Below are 21,213 nucleotides of genomic sequence, written 5' to 3'. Positions count from 1 at the left end.
AAACCATCCACGGTAATCTTCTCTTCCAATTCCGCACTGCCAGGGGTTGTACAGATTGGACCCGCCATTGGTGTTGGTGCCTTTGTGCGGATCGCCTTGTGATCCCGGTATACATTATATTCTGAAGCACATTTGCCTGCAATCGATTGATCCGACAAGAATCGAGGTATGCTGCAGGGAACATTCATTTACCTAGTGCGCGAAATCGCATTGGATTGAAGCAAAGGAAGATAGCGGAGAAAATTGGAGCAATTTTCTCCTTCTACAACAATCGTATCGATTTCGTGTCAGGTGTCCATACCTGCAGGTATTCGCAGGTGTTGGTGTCCCGCGATCGCTCTTGAAGAATAGTGTTGCAATTTCTCAATTTCGCTAGCATCGTTTCGCCCTCTTCTGTTGTATCTTCAACTTCAACTGGGCCTCCTGGAGTATGGTTTGGGATATGCGAAACATGGTCGCCTCAGATGATGCAACTCCCCCCACTACCCATCAATTTAATACATTCGATGTTATTAAACCGATCATCCCTTTCTTTAATCACAGTTAACAAAGCAACCGAGCAGCAGCTCTTCGCGTGGTAATAACGAAGAAGCAGTGAAATAGTGCAGGAAAAGGAGAGTAACAAATAAAACCAGAAGCGTTGCAGAAGCAAAAAATCTTCTGTCACAAAGATACTTATCTCGAGCGAGCGAAGTTTCAAGGCCATTGCGTGCGCGGGTCCGACTTGTATTATCTGGTCCGTCCGTGAAAGTACACAGCCCCAGACACACGGAAAGTGCCACCACACTGCTGCTGGCGGAGACACCACAGTGCGAGCAAATCGACGATTGCGCGAGCGAGCGAGAGCGCCAAGTGAACGCGAGTTTGTGCGAACGCGAATCATTCAATGCGCGGGGGGCGGTCTGTCTGACACGGTGTGTTACTGCGTGTGCATCTTTTTCTCAGCTGGCAGGCGAAACGTCAAGCCTACGGTGTGCGTGTGTAGGTGCAATAGCATAGGAAAAAGCATAAAGAAATAAATAGTTCTACATCCGTGTGCCAGAGTGCTGTGCGTGGTTGGTGTTAGTGCAGTGGCAGTGTGTGCGCTTGTGAGTGGGTGCGTGTGTTTTTGTTGTTGTTATTGTTGCGTTCGCGCTGATTTGCAGTACCGCGGTCGCTTTCCCCGTGTGGGTTTTTTGTGTCCAGATTTTGTTTAATTAAGTAAAAAGGGCTAACATCCCGTGGCCGGGGCTCTCCCCCCCAAGTGGGCGTAACATCCGTGCATTTGCACGATCACGATCGTGTGCCACAGGAAGATCCCGCTGGTGCGTGTGTGTTTGTGTATTTGTTGGTGTGCAGTAAGTGTGCGTGGCAAAGTGCATTAGCGCGAAAATTACGTACGTGTGTCTGGCAGATAAAATCGGTGGATAATCTTCACTAAACTCTCAATGGAAGCGTGGTGTTTGAGAATAGAAGCTCATATAGGGTAAGTTGGTTGCGAAACAAACGTAGCAAAACTACAATCACAAACCGTCATCCATCATTTTTCGTTCCCGTGTTGTGGGAAATCAAAGTATTTTAAATATCCCGCCCCCATAACACTCATTGTCACCATCATCCCCGATTATTACTCACCGAAATGGGTTATCGTGTCGCGGTTGATAAGATAAGCCGATTATATCGGAAAGTCAAAGCCTGTCTTAAGGGCTTTGCTATAGGACCTGCATTTGCACAGCCGAAAGCATGTAACACTCTCCGATAAGTGGGCATAGTTTATGATTCACGCGTGTTACGAAGAAGCTATTGCTACTTCCCTTCGGGACAGGAAGCAGTGGTAATACGCATTCCTTATCACTGATTTCCCCACTTAATAAAGCCCTTTAAACCCCTTTCACGCGACGAGTAGAAGGAGGAAATTGCAAAACCATGCACCTTTAGTCTGTTTAATGAATGTTTCGATTGAATACAGTCATTCAAATGAACCTTCAGCGCAGTGTCATTCGTGCCTTGAGTAGACTCGCAAAAGTTTTATGAATCACTTAACAATGGGCCTTCAAAAGGCATGATCCTTCACTGCTTCTAGGCTCCTCGTTAAAGAATCATAAAGAATCATCTTCTCAAAACATTCATTAAGCACAACACTAGTATGAATCTTAATAAAAGTATACGAAGATTCAAATCTTAATCGGCCAGAGTTATTCATTCGACTTACATTTGAATCTAAAGTTGAATGAATCTGATTCAAATTCACCACACCGTTTTGCATAACTCTGCATGGACCATTTACCTGAATGATGCGTGTTTCTTCACCGGGCTATCATTTTATAAGGTCATATCATTTGAATAAGTTATACTTTCCAATTTTGCAAATTTGAACAACGCATCATTAAATATGGAAGCCGCGCCCGTATATTAGTTAATATGTTGCTGGTAATTATTAATCCGGTAATGAATCCGACTCTGCTGCTGATGACCCCACACGCATGAGACGCATCATAGCGCACGACCCCCGGAATGGGTATAAAAACGTTAACGATCGATATAATCTGATTCCGGAGCGCTTTATAACCCTAGACTTGCATAGATTAGGCCGCCCAAAACTCCGATCAAATTTCTTTCCGCAGAACGTTTGTGGTGTTCTTCGTTGAGGGGGGGTTTTCTACCTCTCGCTTACGGAGAATAGCGGATGTTGATTTTTTGTTGATGTTCTTTCGGCTTCCTGTCTCTCGTGCGCAAGGGCCCAATAAGAAATGTTGCCAATTTCTATCGGGCCAAGGTGTGTTCCGTTGTAGTTCACAGGTGATTTTACCTTCTCATCTCTGCGGCGTTTCTTCTCCTTTTGCTTCGGCAAATGCTTCACGTAGCGCGCTCGTATAGCTGGATGAGAACATTGCAAAAATCATCTAAAAAAAAACAAATGATCTAAATTCGGAGGAACGGGTCAGAGGGGCGTACACAACGATGCTCAATGTACGTCGTGCACGCCGGGATCTGTTGTTTGCTGGATGAAGAATCTTTTATTTTTTCCCTTTTTTCCTGTGCCTTGGGTTCTCCCGCCGGCCAACCCGCCTGGGTCCGCAAAATTATGCTCCGTATGTTCGGTGCTGCAGCAGTTGTAGACGCAGCAAACAACGTCTGGCGGGGCAATAGAGACGTGTGTGTGTGTATGTGTGACTGTGTGTTGGCAAAAATTCCAGGAAGACCGTATCGTTGGTGGAGATGGCAAAGCTGGAGTGGAAAATTTCCAAAAGTTGCAAAATAATTTGCAAACGTGCTAGAACCGAGAGAGGGAACGGATGGATTTGGAATGGAAACACCGAAGCATGGTTTGCAGTGATTTGGCAACTGTAGTACAGAACGCGTTGGAGTCCAGTACTCGTTGCGTGTTGCCATCCTACGTGTGTGAGTGATTTGTGTCTTGTTATGTACCAGTTTCGTAATATTAAGATCACTTGAAATTTAAAGCGAATTTTTGTTAATTTTCCCTTTTTCGTAACACTTGTCATCAGAAGTTTTTCGTATGTTTCTTAATTAATTTTGGAATATCATTTAAGTACCTCGAGTGTTGCTTTTATGGTACAGAGAAAAATGTTGGCTAAAATACAGATAGAGTTCATAAATATGCATGCAATTGTCCAGTAAGAAATGGAAGATTGGACTTACGCCAGGTTACATTAAATATTCATAGTACAGTTTGATAAGCATCTCGGAAAAATAATTACACACAAAACACTGCTCACAGCCCAATGTAAACCATAGACGCGAGAATGCAAAATGTGTATAAGTCCATTTGCTTTTGACACCATCTACCTCCATTTGTGAGCAAAAACAAAACAAAACAAAATTGTGCCTAAATTCCGCTCCAGCCCAATCTTCATTTTGCGCTACAAGATTTCGCTCTTGCTGCGTGCTTTGCGAAGATTTTTTTTTTTTGTTGTTACTTACGTCCACCACTATCCATTTGCAAGCGAAGCGTAGACGAATTTTATGAGGAAGAGATTTTTTCGCGAAATTAGATGATTAAGCGAAAAAGGTTCCTTGGGAGAGAGGAATTCTGCCGCCAGCAGTGCCGTTTGATAGCACCTGTAGCAATCGCTGTCTCGCACAAGCGTCGGAATCTTTTCGGTCGTTTTTTTTTTTGGTGCTAGTCTTTATACTGGCAAATTGTGCTTGCGGCGGGGAGTCGGATCGGATTTTGGGCTGTATCATATTGATCACCAAAGGAAGATCCATGAAATTTGTTTTCGAGTTGAAAACAAAGAAGCAAGGAGGGGAAAAAAACACACAGTAACGCTGATTTTAAGTTGAAGAAAAACAAATTTCTTCTATTTGCATGTACAACGAAGCATGTAAAGCATTTGTATCATAACATCATTAATTTGAGTAGTTATAGGAAAAAACATGCTTATTCAATTGATCCTTAAAAAATGAGGCAGACAATGTCTCTTTCAATGATCCCAAAACATTCCGTTATAGGACAGTAAGAGCTAGGATAATTTGAAACTGAAGGTGAAGTTACGAGTTGGTTACCAACGTTAAGTAAAAACAATTGATTTCGTGATTGTATTATGTGATTTGTTAGGAAGAATACGTGTTCTTATTGAATAATCTCTGAGATGTTTCAAGAAATAATCTTTCAAGTTCTGGAATTCGATAGGAATAGTATCATAAATTCTTTTGATAATTTTGCAAAATCTTAGCGCGACTAATAGTTAAACTCCTCAAGGAAAACTGAGACAATCCCAATACAAACTCCAAGACTTCCTTCAGAAAAATACTTAAAACTTACTAAAACAGTTGGCAACACTGCTTGAATACTGTGCAAAAATCTTAGGAAATGTTCAGAATAATCCGAAGATAAATTGCAAGAAACCCGGAGGAAAACTGGAGAAAACTCTGTGTGACGTAGTCCAATAGTCTTTTCAACGTTTCAAGCTGAGCGTATTATTGATGAAATTAGCTAGCTTATTGAATGTTCTACTGCGATACGATCGTTAGTAACTTAAAACTCGCCTGGGCATTTGTAAAATTCTTCCCACCTCGCTGATTACTTGATCAACAAATAGTGTAACGCCATCAACACCGGAACAACCCCAGGCCCGCCCGGAAGGAGGGTGCATGGTTTTCAAGCCCACCTGCAACGGTATTTGATTCATTGACCGCCTCCCTCTCGAGAAGGCCTTATGAGATCGCGCTAGGAAATCGGTTTGTTGCAAATGCGTAGCTAAACATCCGGACGCCGGTAGCATGTTACGGAAGTGTCGAATGCCTGAGCAAAACACATGTTTCTATAGAACCTGGAACTCCTTGGTGTGCAGCTTAAAAGGCGTTAGAATCAGAATGATGCAAGGTTTCAATGGGAAGATGTTAAAGAATTTTTGAATTTAATTGGAATGAAGCAGACACGAGGAGGGAATTCCTTGAGAAGTAGTTAGATTTCGTATGTGCATTAGAGCTCTATCGGAATTTTAGCTTCTTTAATAGGTTAGTAATATTCCTGAACTTCAGTGGTGCTAGTACTACTGCCGGTGTGTAATCAGCCAGTAAAGTCAATTAACGTGACCTACGGCTAGCATTCGCGCAAGCCACCTTTTGTCGATTGTGATATTTATGTGCGGTGCATTGCTCCACAAGTTAACCTTCTCACTACTCGGTGCTGTGTTGTGTTGGTTTAAAATTTTAACAATATTTCGCCCGTCCAACCGTGCTAGCCCTCGTACAAACAGCTGCTATGCAAACAGTAAATGCCGGATAACCGATCGCGATGACCTAGACACTGCCCAGCAGCATCGAAATGTATCGGTATAGTCCGTTTCAGTAAAACAGCGCGACAAATGGTGTGCATACCTCGCGATGTATCGATCACACAGACGTGAAGCATAGTCGTCGTACGTACGGTTTGTTTGGTCCATGTCCGTTGATTGATTTCCGCATCACGACAGCGACACACGACTCCCCCACCACACACGACAGCACTGGCATTCGACGACACACGGAGCGGATGATAATTAATTTACCAAGCTTTCCATTCGGCCTGGAATCGGCGGTACTGTCGCGCCATTAAATTCCTCCCCGGGAAGCGTGGTTCGTTTGCGGTGGCATATACAGGGAGCGAGTGTCGTCCGCATTAGGTTTCCCCCGGGGTTTGGTAGTGCATGCGTGCATATGGAGGAGGTCCATTCTTTTATCTCCATTCTATCGCGCCTTCCTTCGTCTCCGTCTTGCCTGCGGCCGGTGTTTATGAAATCGATACACGTGCAGCAACTCCATCCTGTGTGTGTGTGTGTGTGGGGCGGGTGGTGGTGGTGGTGTGTATTGTTTTACATCGTATCTAGTAGTTGTTTTTTTGCTTCTTCCATTTAAGCATTATATTAGCCCTCAACAGGGACGTGATTATTTCGCTGATCAAAACACCACGAATACTGTCCTGGAGGGTAGTGTGAGGTTGTAAAGGGATAGTGCGCGTGTCTTCCGTTGTTTTTTATTTTTCTTCAAGGAATAGTTGAGTCAGGGTCCATCCGCGTCCACCTGTTTCCATCTGCTCCCTTTTCGCGTGATTTATCATAACGGACGGAAAAGAATGCGGTCCCGGAGCAATAATTGTGGCATCATTTGTATGCAAAAACTTAATCCGTAATCGTTGTGCTTATCTTTCCTTTGCAATAGCTGTTTTTATTGTTTGTGATTCATTTCTTTGCTCCAATGGTTTGTTTCTACTTCGGTGCGTTTCTATAATTTAGGCGCCCCTCTCTCGCCTCTTGTGGTGAGGTAAGGCAAAAGCTCTTTCCGGTGGCGGTGTATCAGCTGTCCTGCACGGTAAATAAATATGCCGAATTGCAAAAGGTCCCCCCCCATTGAACAGTTGGAACGTGGGTTTCCAAAAACGAGAAAAGAGTTTGTCTCATGCTGTCTCTGGCTTTGGTACATTGCGTGATCCGTTGGCGAAGGAAAGGAAGTTAACTCGGTTTAGGTTGATTAAAGTTTCTATCGCATCGTACGGGGCGTTCTGGCAAAACTACTGCCATTATGCTGTTAATTATTCATTCGTTGTAGAGTGATTCATTTGTTTTGTTTTTTTTTTGTTTCCGAACTGTTTAATATGCCTGAAATATTCTGCCAACCGTGCCAAAGTCGTGCAAGTAATATTTAATAATTTGTAACTCCGATGAGAAGTTTTACAGGGTTTTCACAATCGATAGAATATGCTGAGCACAACTTACAGAATTGCCCGCATGAATAAGATAAACGGGAAGATTGTTCGTAAAACACAAAACACTTTAGTGAATCGCAAAAACACTGGACATGGAATCGTGTACAAAGTTTAGCGAATGCCAAATCAGTCAGCCTGTTTACGTATAGACGGATTCAAGAGTTGAAATACAAATTTTGAACAAATGATGTACAGAATAGGCAATTATCATTTATGTTATCCGTTTTCATTCCAGGTCTTAAATTTAATCGCAAAATAATTATTTTATGTCTCAACTCTTGAATCCGTCTATACGTAAACAGGCTAGTCGAAATCACTAAAATTGTACACACGATTTCATATGTTTTACTATCAATCTTTCCATTTATCGTATTCGCTTACGCGTATCAGTAAGGTCAGGTCGCCATATTGCTATCTATTGTGAAACCCTGTAAACTCCTACAATCGTCACTTTGCTAATTTGTACTACTGTTTGGTCGGACGCTTTTGGTATCTTTTGGAAGAGAAATTAATCCCTGAACCCTCCTAGCAGGACGAAGAATAAATACTCGACAAACCACTCCACGCCAATTAATCCTTTTCTAATTTCTCCCAACACACCGCGCTACTAAAGGGGGCCAAAATGAGGCACCCACGGACTTGAATTTACATTGCCCGCGATGCATCACCGTCCAAACACCGCCTGTGTTGGGTGTACTGTTTAAAATGTAAACCCCGTTATTATGTGGCGACCAGGTTGACCCGATTGCCTGCCCCAAGGTATCGTGGAATGATTCATCGTTCCTCACACACACACACAGGCGCGCGCGCCCCTGGCTCCAGGGGTTTTCGTGGGGCGTCGCCAGTAAGCGTGTTATAGCGTGTGGTTCTCGGCTAGTCGACCCCTTCGTCGATTAGTATAGCCAAATGCTCCACCAAACCATGGGAAGTAACGACAACCACGAAAAAAAAGCACCCCGCGTGCAAATATGCGTCATCCTGCTTTGAATAATTCGCTAACAAGCCACATGTGTAGACAGGTTATGTTATAATACGCTTACATTTGGCAGTGTGTGTGTGGTTGTCGCCCCGTGGACGTCGTACGCCACCCAACGAAGAGACGACCTTGAACGACACCACATGTCTTCTTTTGTTTGCGGTGTCTGACAAATGCGCGGGCCACATCTTCATGCACGTGACCGTCAACAGGAAAAGCCTCCGAAGGACGAACCGAGATTGGCAGGCTAGAAGAGGATCAGCCACTCAGCGCGAGCACCACAAATTGCGTCACACGACGAGTTTGCTAAAAGAAGATGAAAGACCAGAAATTCTTAACCGCCACCCTGCTAAATGGCCACGTGTCCTTTTGTGGCGGTGTTCTTCAGGAACAAAAGAAAAAGGATACGTCAAAGCGCCCCGTTATCCTCTCGGAAAACCGACCACACAACCGGACGATCTAACGACGAAGGACGCATTCGGGGGAGAGTGATGTCTAATTCTATTATGCCTCCTCTGTACGGGGTAGTTTTTGCAAGTGATTAATCGAATTTTGAAGCCTGCGAGTCAGCTCAGGATCATTTATAAGCAACCGTGTAGTTTCGCTTGGTTGAACGCACACGGGTCCGGTTGGTATCCTGATGCTTTTGGTGACTTTTAAGGCCAGCGCTCAATTTAGAGAATGATATTCTGATAGTCTTCTTGCTTGCTTCAGAGTACACATGAAAAATCGATTTACCGACATATGCTTTCAGGCTTCCCGTGTATGTTCCAAGGGTTCAAATTTCTGGGGGACATATGTAGCCGTCTCTTCCGGAATGTCACATTTAGCGTTTTGTTTGGTTATGAAACTTTATGTCATCTTCACCAAAAACGCAACGGTCGGGGTCGGGACACATGCTACGAAGCTACATGTATTTCCGCAACGAATGGCCTTACCCCGCTGGGATTCCCATTCTGGTGTGCGTTTTAATTTTTGGACGTAACTGGAGAAAGTGTCTAATACGAGTGACGCCCCCCCATTTTTGGCCATCTGTTGCTCCGGCATTGAGGTTTGCATTGAGGTTTGGCCCAGAGTATTAATATATTTCAGATCGATGTAGCTTCTCTTTAGTGTCAATAGATATAGAATTACGCAAGTACATACATAGGAGAGGTACATAGGAGGAGTCATCAGAGTGTTCTAAGCTAATGTATGGACACACTGTTGGCTAATCAACGAAAAAAGTGGCGAATTCTGAAGGTTTCGGTTAGAATTCTTTTTGCAAACACACCGTGCCTTTGTATATCGTTTCAGCACTGTTTACATTGCATGGCGAAACAAACATAGAACGCATTAATGTTCTATAGTCTAGACAGTAGGAAGAATGGTGTGACTTGGTATTTCCAAAAACAAAAAACAGCTCTTCAAAACTTTCGTAACTCCTTCGATGTTTTTTTTAGTAATGTTGAGTCTGTAGTACGAATAGAAGGCGCAAAATTTTGGGAAACAGTTAATTACATTCTAGACATTGAAATGGACGTCAAAATATTATAACAGCAGCGATTAACCTTGTCCTTGAAAGATATTAGGTTAGTTTGGCTTTTTTTTGGTGTTGGTTCGTCTGGCGTGTAACAGATATCGCACATGACAAAAGCGACGGCCTTGAGAGTGAAATGGGTTGCATGTGAAAGCCCAATGAATCCGTTTTTGATTTATGAATGTGTTCGTCTAGACTTGCATTGGGCGGACATTCCCGAAAACATACTGAGCGTCCTCACGACGGTAGTATAGGTTCCCGCTTATGAACTTTAAAGCTGATTAGTTTCGACCCACGTCAATTAAGTTTTACAGAATTACCTTATAAATTATTTTTATTAGTATTATGTAAATAATAATATCTCTATAATCTACCTGCGTGCAGTATGTTTACCTTGTTTACAATACGTCGTAAATCATACGAATCGATAAATCTGAAACTATTTTAAAGAAATCCTAACCAGACTCTGAGTAGCGGTCTTTCATTTCCTAAATAGATTTTGTCCAAACAACGAATCAACCACAGACGCGCGCTTCTGGAGAAGGCGCAGCAAAAGGAATGGAGAGGGATTTTTGAAAATTCGCAACTCGGCGTAAAATTAGCGTGTGATATCTGCAAAACACCGTGCCACCGCGATGTGTTTACATTTGCGATTCGGTCATAAATAAACAATGGCAATCCCGCGACCGCCGCGAGAGTACTGAAATCGGATCGGCCGTGCCGAAATATTGCACGCATTTCGAATTTACAGTTGCCGCGCCATCGGGTGGGGTGGGGTCCGCATTGTGAGTTAATGAAATAAGGCACGATCGATGTGGATGTGTGGTTTGATGTATCAATTAAGTCATTCTTGACATAAACTTAGCCGGAACGTCCATGATGGCCAACTTCAGTAGGGTTTCGCCCAATCCGGCATTAGCATGGGCGCATCGCGTGCACTTCTAATCTGTGTGTAATCGTCTCACGGAAACGAACGACTATCGTAAAGACGGCGTTGGTTCCGGTCACCGATGGTCCGGTCAACGCATGGTTCATCTGCCTGTCTGCCTTCGTGCGTGCCAATGACGCACGATAGTGGAGGCTACCACATACAGTGGCACTCACTGATCAACGCAGCAGAAGTAGCGTTCTGCTTCGCGGCAGGCCTGGCTTGGGGCGCATTCGCACCGTTCTTTCTCGTGCGTTCGCTCACTGCGCGAGCAAAGTGCACTGACCGGGAGGCGGGTTGGAACTACTGCCAGGCCGGAAGCGGACCACCACCGGGAGTCCACCGTAGCGAGTAGAAAGATAAATGCGAATGCGCCTACGCAAAATTGTTTCCTTTTTATTTGCATTTCACACCGGTACCGGTTGGACACGCTCCCGCAATCGCGGCACGTCGTTCTTCAGTGTCCATATGCAGTTGCCACTGTACGTTTTGTTTCGTTTCTGGACACATTTTCCAAATGAAATAATAGCTCAATAGCTGAACGTATTATTGGATATTTGCCAGCAATATTGTTCGAAGGAAGTGTTTGTCGTCGCAAAAGTGGCATTTGAGTTCCAATTTGCCTTTGGCCTGTAAGTCCTTGAACACCCTGTGTAGACTAAACGCATTATGCATGTATGTACAAAGGTGTCGTACTTCGATTGCCGATTGGCAGTCGGCTGTTAATGCATCTGCAATGTTTTTATAATGGTATTTGCGCAGCTTTGTTTGGACGCAACCACTTTCATCATATTGTTGAAATAATATATTAGTCAATATATGATGTCGCTTCAACAGGTACATGAATGGGGAAAACACACACACTTCATTCATTGTTCAATCCTTTTTAGTAAAAAAATATAGTTTTCATTTCACACGAATTGAATGTGAAGGTTAATTGTTGGTTGGAGATATTTGTTCATGTCTGCTGATTAGAAGTAGACATCTTCAAACCAATCTTCCTGTAAGTACTATCAATATCCAGTAGTTAATGAGTTGTTTTATTTATTTCCAAATGTTGGATAGGTCAACATCAGCTCAAACATAGAAATTCGTTGTACTAATTGAATTCCTTTCAAGGATTTGTATCCGAGATAAAGAGCTACAATAAAGATTTAACTCACTCATGAAGATTTCAACAATTTCAAATGAGCGAAATGAGGGGAGTTGGAGCTGTGACATTCAGCTCACGATTTAAATCGGGAGTTAACTCACATAAGAGTTAACTCATGATTTGAATCGTGAGTTGAAGGTCGCGTTAAGGAGTTAAATTGCAAAACAATTACAAACATTCTTGTTGGAAATTTGAATTAACTCACTCCCTCATTCGTTCATTGTCATTTGCTATTCTTCATAGTTTTTTTCAATGTTCATCCTTCCAAATTAACTTGATTGCATAAGAGCACGAAGATGTTAATGAAGAATTAAGCGTAACTCTCACCAATGTAATTTACACACGCTTATTAATACGTGATGATTGATGTTTGTACTTATTGAGCCTCAAAGTACCGCTCAAAGCGGCACCAGTTGCACCGGCACACGCTTTCCGGGGTGTCCAACAACAGCCCCGCCTTGCATCTCCTGTTTCCAATATCAAAGTGCAACGGCTGCTGCTAAATAATGAACCCGCTTTCAGTCTGTGGTTTCCTCAACCCATGTGTGAAATGCAATCAAGCTTTTCCAACTTTCCCAAACCTAATCTGCCGCCGCTGCAGCAACCTTACTGTGCTGGGTTGCGTACGTGAAAAAGTGCACTCCAAAACCCACACTGCCCCTCACTTTTACCCATTCGCTCCGTCTCTTGCAACCTCCTCCGTCCTCCCCGCGTTTACTCCCGTGGCCTTGCATCAGTGCCGAAAATTTCTAGTAAGAGAAATGCACACCGGGGAGTGGGTTGGGTTTGGTTGGGGGCAGGTTGGAAAATTTCTCCTTCCCAAGTTGCAACATTCCCCAACGCGCGCGCACGATGTCGATATTGGAGTTTGGTGAGACCCGAGCGAGGGAGAAAGCAAGATTAAAGAAACACAGAGATGCCCCAGAGTGTGTGCTTCCTCTTTGCCTTGCCAGTGCCGTTTCTTTTCCGATGTTGCTTTTTTTAGGACTTGCTCGCTCGGTAAAACTGGTGTCATGCCAGGCAGAAGTGAACGCTTTGTCCGCTTCCGAACTGCAGTCTAACGACGGGAGAGAGCCCCACATGCACCTTCACGAGTGAGGCGAATTCATCTCGCCGGCGTTTGAACGATGGGCTTTCACAAAATACAGAGATTGCAGCGTTTTCGGGGAGGTGTTATCTTCGTCCAGTTGCCGCTGGACCGAAGTTTATGGCACAAAACGCCACAGAAGTCAGCCGGGGCTTCGGTTGGTTAAGCTGATGTTGTAATACCAAAGGTTGGCACGTGAGCCGGCTCTTCCAAAATGGGTTCGGTTGAAATATCAATTGGAGAGTAGGAGAGCAGATTGAAGTTAGTGATGCTACCAAAAACGCATGCAGTGTATTGCTTTTCTCAGTATGAGCTTTCGTACTAATTAGGGTAATGGCGTGGTTAGTTTCAAAAAACGTTGTATGTTCCAAAGGTTAATTGTTTGTTTGAAAATATGTTTCAATTGAGGGTGGTGCGTTATTTATATACAAACATATTCATTCGTCTAATGCATAATAAATCTTGCTCTTCTTCAGTTTTGTGACATGTATTTTGCCAACGTCTCCCAGTACCGGTGATATTACCTCTGTCCGCATTTAAGCCCGAGTCAACACCCGTCTTAAGGCGGAACGAATGTGATCAGGTTGTGAACAGATTGCTCTCAATAATTCTCCTGTGCGGTTAGCCGAGATGGGAAGGAATTGAGTAGGTTTTAGAAGAAATTATGGAGGTCCTATGTTGGACGTGCATTTTCACTTCTCGCTAAGCGCTTCCACTAACTTCGTCGCGCACTCGGCGCGACCCATCCCCAAAGGATGGACCACACATGTTGGACAACAACTCAACTAACGCCTACCGAAAACGTTTGCCGACCGGACGATGATGTATGGACGTTCAGGTTTTAAACGGTTTGAAACATATCGCCGGGTGAAGAGGCGTGCGCGCGCGCGCTCTCGTGAATTGCGCCCGATCAGTGTTTGAGCTCTCGTAGCAATATTGATGAGATGTGTCCTGTAAAACGAACTCGAACTGTGCTTGGGAGTGCGATATACGCATCCTAGGTACTACTTAATCACACAATTAAGCTGTCATATTTTATCAATTAGCTTGTGCTACTCCCCACAGTTATGTGGTTAGACCAGGTTGTTCGGTGGAAAGAGTTCACCCGGCTTCACTAGATGCAACCAAATTATCCATTTACTAATGAGTAGCCCTTTGCAAAACTCATGTATGTGTGAATCGAGGCTTGAGAAATAAAATTAATGATGTAAGGTTTAAATATCACTGGCTCTGAACTATTCGTTATGGTTTGTTTCATGCGAATGAGATCGACTTCCATGGAAGTAGAAAATTATCATTTAGTAAATAACATAATTCTTGCGAATCATAATTTGTTTCGTTCGACACACGCAAAGTTTGAACGTTAATCCAATGGAAAATTTCTATATTTTCTGCTTTCGCACTCTAGTCAGATATTGAGCGTACCTAAGCCTTCAAGTATTGCTAGCTTTATACTACACCCTTCCCATATCCGATGTATGATTTATCTCGCGTGTCTACTACGGCAGATTTTCAACGCGTTTTTCTTCCTTTTTTGCGAACATAAAGACAAGTAAAAAAAAACCATTTGCCAAAATTATCTTTGACACTTTCCCTTTGGAAAGTTTGCCTACTACGCGCCTCGCCTACCACCAGCCCCAGCCGCCGGCAATTGCGTGCGTTTGAAGTAGCGGATGACCCAACCCGTCCTTTCGAAATGCACATTTCAAATCAGTTCAAACCCCCCTCGCTGCTGCAGCCAGTGACTTTCGATTTCCGACAGGAACGGCAAAATGAGAGCAATACTTTCGAAATTTATTACACCGTGCCGTAATAACTCATACGATTGAGCGTTCGATTTTCTTTTGCCAACTTTGCAGTAGTGATGTTTGACGATTGATTGTTTCTTGTGCAAGTGTCAGTGGTGTGTTTTTGTTGTCGTTGCAGTGATTGAGAGGGTTGAATAAGGTCGGATTCTACAGCTGGATGCAGGGTGGGTCTTGTTTTTGCGCCCTTACACGTTCTTCTATTGGAGAATTGTGACAAGTTATCGAATTTAGTTCAGACTATCAAGAAATAAACTCCCCCAACTGTCACATCCTCGTTTACATCTCTCTATTGCTAGCAGACAGTTAGTCACTGGTCTGGTTTTGTCTGTTTAGCTGTAAATGTATCATGCTGATCGGAAATGGCGAATGATTCACTTTACACCCAATAGGGAAATTAGTCAGTACTATGGAGAACCAGCATTGGATTTGGGGAAAAAACACTCACTCTAGCACGTCTGATTCATTTTGCCCACGTTCAGTGAGTAAGAATTTTCGCACGCATTTGATGTTGAGCGAATTGTTGACAACTTGTTTTGTTTTACCGTGCATCGTGTATACAGTGTACTAATTGTGTTGTACACTCACACACGTTACTATAACTGTGTTTACAGATAAAACTTTTAGGAACACACTGCTCTTAAGTGCTCATGGCTGTTCTTCGTCTAATTATAGGAGTTTGTAATGTATACTTCCGCGGTGGCCCGATGGTGTATTGGTAGCGTTGCCGTCCTTCACACGACAGGCGCCGGTCAAAAATCCCATCCAGACCGTAGCAATCTGTAGATTTTTTTAGTAGTAAGCCAGACTAGAACCAGTCAATGACGTAGTTACGTTGTTCGGTCAAGAATAGGAAGATTGTGTATACATCCTATGCAAGATAAATCCCACTGTTTTGTCTACTCAATAATCAAACTTTTTACACTACGATAAACATAAACATAACAAAACAACAAAATGCTGGCGCACCTGTTTCGGTTTTTCCCACATTTCCCTTTTGTTGATGATCGTGGACAGATGTTTGATTATGATCTTCGCAGTGCAACCCTTTTTGTTTGCAGGTATGAACGGGGCAAGTTCTCGTCCGATACACTTTGCTTACGGTCGCTGTCAAAGGCAGGTCGGAAACGTGTGTCTGTAAAACCCACATTTCAAGTGTTTCCGTCTGACCGAATGATGACGGCGTGCCACTCACTCCCCCGGCGGGTGGACCACCGGGTGGTTTTCTAACAGAAGAACGTTCGACACCCCGCGTTGTCTGCGCCATCCTCTGATGACCTCTAATAAATCACGTTAAATGCGTATCCCCCCCGTGTGTGTGTGTGTGTCCGCTATTGGGGACGGCCCCACCATCTGGACGAGTTGATTGTTAGGGTGTGGTGGGTGCTACCGGCAGTTATCGAGCGTGAAGATGCTTCCGAAACCCCGCTCGTCCATTTGGCCCCCTAGGCCAAGCTGTCCGTGTTGAAACGTAAAACCACGGATAGATGAATACCTCGTTTTTTATATTTTATTTTTATCGTGGAACGATTAAAGCCAAACTGCTGCTGCTCGCCTCGCGAGGTATGGCGTATCTTGTGATACCGTACCGTACCGCTCTCAATTCATTGAGACGTGGGTGAACTCGTGTGTCATCAGGAGCCAAGTGTGTCTGCCCTAGTAAGCGGATGGGTTAGATACCGTCCTGGGTAGCATAGATGCTAGAATTTATGTTATAGAACTGTAAGCTGATACGCTACACTCTGTCCGAAGATCACCGACAACTCGACGTTCATTCCAATTTTTATGACATCCGTGATATGTGGGTTTGGTTGAACGAATAAAACAAAAAAACAGGTTGAAAGTGATAGCGGTCTTCGAACGAGAATAAGTTGACTACAACTTGCGAGTGCTATCAACGAATCTACAGTGTAATCATGTTTGCGATGTTCGCAATTAATTTTCCATAAATTGTGCACAAGCGGAACACGCGAGCTCTAATGGTGCGCTACTTGCATGCATTTGTGTGATATATTGTGTTACCCAGTAAAGCCATAATTCGTGCATTGAACAGTAGTTCCTATCGGGGAGTCGGAGGGGATCCCATTGTAGGTCGGAAGTATGTCAACTAAAAAGGGTCAAAATGGAGGTATTGCTTTCGGTTTTACTGTTCACAACTGCGCTGTTGTGCCTGCTCTTTGGTGGTAAACCAATTCATAAGTTGTAAATGGCATGTTGTGTTTAGGGCTTGAGGAGACCTAGACATGAAAACCGGGACACTTTCAATCAAGTCCAGAGTCTCCAAGGCATTCTTCTGTATGCCGTGGCACGCATTAGAAAGCAACAAGAGCAACATTAGGTTGTCGAGTTGCCGAACGATGCAATTACATGCCGCCATTGTGTAGCTTAGCAACAGAAATAACAACGTCCCAAACGTAGCAGTCGGGTTTGGTTCTGTTTGGATGCATGCCACCCTCCACAAGGCAGGGGCTCCCCAACTGTTCGGGGGGAAATTAAAAGTTTATAAAGGTCAAGTTCGTTGCTTCCAGTTTGGTTTCTCCTCACTGCTCGTCACATTGGTTGGTTCGTTTTGCGGTTTCCGTCCCCGTGCCAATCATCAAGAGTCTGCGGCGTATCGTCTCCACATCACAGACAGCTGTCATCCTCATGTAGATCTGTAGTCTCACCCGTATCTTCGATCAAAACAGTTGGCATGTTCTAATTGGATGCGCGCGTGCTCGCGCTTCTTTTCCCCTCTTTTTTCCCGGTTTTTCCTTTCGTTGCAGGTACTAATTAAAATATCCTCGACACCCGGAGGTCGACCGAATATTTTTCCCCAAGCCGCTTCTGTTCTGCCATGCCGGGTAGTCGTTCCAGTAACAACGATACCGAGCACAACAGGTCCCCTAGAGAGAGCGGCGAGGATTCGGAGGATGAAAGTGAAATTCTAGAGGAAAGTCCCTGCGGAAGATGGCTGAAACGGAAGGAAGAGGTACGTAAACGGAGTTGGGTGGGGTGGGGAGGACCGATTAATGAAGCCGTTGTGAAGATGGGGTAACTCCATAAAGCATCAGTTTTTTGGGGACTCGGGAATTGTCGACTGTGTAATAGTGCCGTATCACGGTCCCATACGGTGTGATCCGGCTGGTGGATCGCGCGGATGTCTAAGGTCCGTGTGCAAATTATGGTCTGGCCGAGTTAACGATCTGCGGCATCGTTTGCTTGGGCGTGCGTATTCCTTCCCTCTATTGTGTGTTGAGTTGTTTAGAAGCAATTTTTGCAAAATTAATTTGACCTTTTGTCAGCATCTTTCGGTTGATAACAGCCGCATTGTGGCGGTTCTGTTTGATAAGCAGCTGGCGGCATTCTTCAGCTAGACGGCAAACAAAACATGAACTAACCATCCGTTCACATACACTGATTTTGAGCAGCTTTTTTTTTGAAGGGTTCGCTAACATACAATGTGATGTTATACCCCACCAGAGTGCCGTGTATAGATTGTCTGGAATGGACACCGGTCAGCTCCAAAACGGATCAAGCGTCATTCGCTCGCTCGCTAGCTGTTGTATGTTTGCTCCATGAACAATCATTCTATTTATTCACTTTGTGTGCTAACCATCGGCACGGGTTTCAATGGGCCACCGGTAAAAGAGAACAGTGATTTATAAACTTCAACTATTCGGAACATTTCCGCTTCGCTATTCTCCGCAACCCTATTTCGCGAAAGGCGAACCGGCCAAACAGATTTGGCTGCTGTGTCGTCGTACTTTTTGTGTTTGCTGGAAGCAGGGAAGGTTCACCAGTTAACACATGTCTTTAGTCATCGCCGGATCGCCGGTGAAAACCATTGCTGCAGTGATTCATTGCGCAGGGTTTCCGCAAAGCAGACTGAATCGGTGCTATTTTATAAATGTTTTCGCTTGCCGCGAACAGCCGTGTGCAATCGGGTAAGCTGTTATGCATAAACTTTGCCTAATGAAAACACTTCCAATTAGTCCATAAATTAAAGCATTAATTGTCATATCCTTTGCCCGGGGGCGAAATATAACTTCCGGCCCGATAAAACAGAATGACGAACGAAATGGTGAAAATCGTTCCGGATATGTAAGGCAAAACGAGAGCATTCCATTTCCGGTTTGCGTGGCATGCGTAGAGCATTTGTTAGAGTTGCACGTCAGTGACGCACGCACACGCGTGTATTCCCGGAGTTGCTACATCTACGGCAATTGGAATGTTTGGAATAGCTTTTATTTCGGATGAATTTCGATCATGTGATTGCATTCATTGTACTTGCAAATTGTTGTTCGATCGATGCCACGGCGCATTATTTTTCTTTATCAACAAGATTTAGGTTTCACACGACACTGGGTGCAACTGGGTGTATTTGCAAAATGGTAATCCATGACCCTGCTCCGATGCTTGATACCTCCTCGAGCAGGAGATTTCTTGATGCAGTGTAATCTGAACCGATTTCGCATCTGTGTCAACTGCCACTTTGTAGCGCAATCGATCGAAAGCAATGACTGCAGTTTATCGATGTTTCTTTACCTCTCTTCTCGGATCTCCGAAGTCACGTAAATACTGCAATGGATTTTTTTTCTGTCCAATTCATAGTCTTGAGCACTGATTTTTTGCCTTACCAATACTTAATTTAATTCTACATTTTAATGTTTGTGTTTATTTGTATTTTGTAGTGTTGGATAATTCAGATTAAGATTCATTAAATTGAAGCTCTATTCCAAAGATTTTTAAATCCTCAGAGATTCCCGAACCCTCCGAGATTCAAGAATCCTCAAAGATCTTAAATCTATTGAGAGTCGGCTTCTGATTTGAATGACTCCTCATTCATATGATTCGCAAAAGATTCAGTATGCACCACACTAGTATTTTGATGGTTTGTTTAAGACATAATGTACTGTGCTTAATGAACCTTTTCAAAAGAGTGATTTAAATCACAAATCGTTTCTCAAAAGATTCATTAATCCCCAGAGCAGTGATACCGTTTGAATTGGTCGATTTTTGGCAACTGAGACCGAGAGAGGGACCTGGGGTTGGTGTACATTCTGGACAAGCTCGTAGGTGGAGATCATAAATCTTGGATGGTTTGTGAGTTCATGATGCATGATTCAAGAAGATTCATGAATGTTTGAAATAGATTCAGATTCTTTAATTCAGTTGAAAAATTCATCAGATTCGTGTATCTCAATTCTCACCCAACACAATACGCAATACAGTACCTTCTTTAAGCCGAAGAAAAGCGGAGTACGAAAACCCTTTTTTAAATCCATTTCAGATACCATTCCTTCGTAATTAGCTTATAAACCATTCCGAAGATAAAACCGACATTGTGGACCTTCTTTATATCCTCAAAGAAAGCAGAAAGAAAGTGATAGTGAAAAGGTGTAAGAGATGGGGTTCCTAGGGCCCTGACACAAATTACTACCGCTCTAGCGTAATGGTCATCCCGCTGAACTGTTTCATTCTGCCGCCTTTAACAAGACACCTGATCGTAAAAGGATGGTCGTATATAATAAGTTTATTGTGTCCGTGTTAGATATCGCTTGTTTGGTTGATACTCCTTAGGGGGAAAAGTGTCTTCATGGGTAGAAAAGTACCGCCAGGGGAGAACGTCTTGCCTCGGTTGCGCGGGCGAAAATGAACATCCTGAGAGACGGCAGCGTTACTACATTGGCAATGCATTGGTGGACATTATGTCTGGTCTGGTATTTCTTGTCCACGTCCATAAATTACTTACTGCAGGGGGGGCACTTGGAAGAGCGGCAGTGGCGGAAGCGTTGCTGCACTTTGCATTAAATCCTGTTTCGTAGGCGTACAAAAAACTGCATTCAATGAGTGATTTATAAACATCGCAATCCTCCTTCGCTTTTTCTCGTGGCGCGATAAATTATTCCCGAAGCAACTGCTCACTGAAACATACCGTGAAGGAGTAGTGTCTGCGTACTGCTGTTGGGACAATCGGAATAGCAAATGCAAGCTTAAGCCAACATCATAGACAAGTTCGCTGTGGTATGGATCTTGTAGTGATTGAATTGGTATGCATTAGAGCCGTTCGAAGCGTGCGGAGGTCGTCGTGTAGGCGGCGCACTGCTGCTGTGAAGATATAAGAGAGCAATGCTCGCACAGAATGTGCGCATAATTTCACTGTGCAGCGAGGTACTTTGGGAGTCAAGTGGACCGGATAGAACGGTATGACAGGAGGATGGCACTGTTGCTTCTAACATTGTAGCATCAAGAGCACAACAAGCTGCGAACCATATCCAACAACCGAAAACCTGCAAGTGAAGAAGGTGACGGACTCTTCCCTCTTACGTTGACCATCGCTAATAGATGCACCTCCTATAAATATCTGTCCTCCTATGGTGGGCCCGCATCAACGTCGGGATGCGGGAAAATGCGCTTAATAGACCAATAATGGGTGCTGTAAAATTTCAACTATTTCCCCATTTCTCTATGGACCGCGCATCCATCCATCGGCAATTCGTGTGGGTCCCCGAAAGGCTTCCGGAAAGGTGCGAATGATGGCGTGTGGGTATAGACACCTTCGCACACCAACACC

At 43.9% G+C, this 21,213-nt stretch overlaps 1 protein-coding gene across 4 annotated transcripts in view; it reads left to right on the top strand.

Annotated features, from left to right (window-relative positions):
• Positions 1–21,213, top strand: part of LOC128305864 (nuclear receptor-binding protein homolog) — a 53,571-nt gene that overhangs the window by 3,809 nt on the left and 28,549 nt on the right. For all 4 annotated transcript variants that reach the window (XM_053043488.1, XM_053043485.1, XM_053043487.1 and 1 more), the window contains exons 2-3: positions 544–1,465; positions 17,423–17,628. In XM_053043488.1, coding sequence (XP_052899448.1) covers positions 17,494–17,628 — 135 coding nt within the window. In that variant the 5' untranslated portion in view covers positions 544–1,465; positions 17,423–17,493. The remainder of the gene's footprint in view (positions 1–543; positions 1,466–17,422; positions 17,629–21,213) is intronic.

Source organism: Anopheles moucheti, chromosome 3, assembly GCF_943734755.1.
Source record: "Anopheles moucheti chromosome 3, idAnoMoucSN_F20_07, whole genome shotgun sequence".
Taxonomy (NCBI): Eukaryota; Metazoa; Arthropoda; class Insecta; order Diptera; family Culicidae; genus Anopheles; species Anopheles moucheti.
Note: the sequence above shows the minus strand (reverse complement) of the source record. Positions and strands in the feature narration are given on the sequence as shown.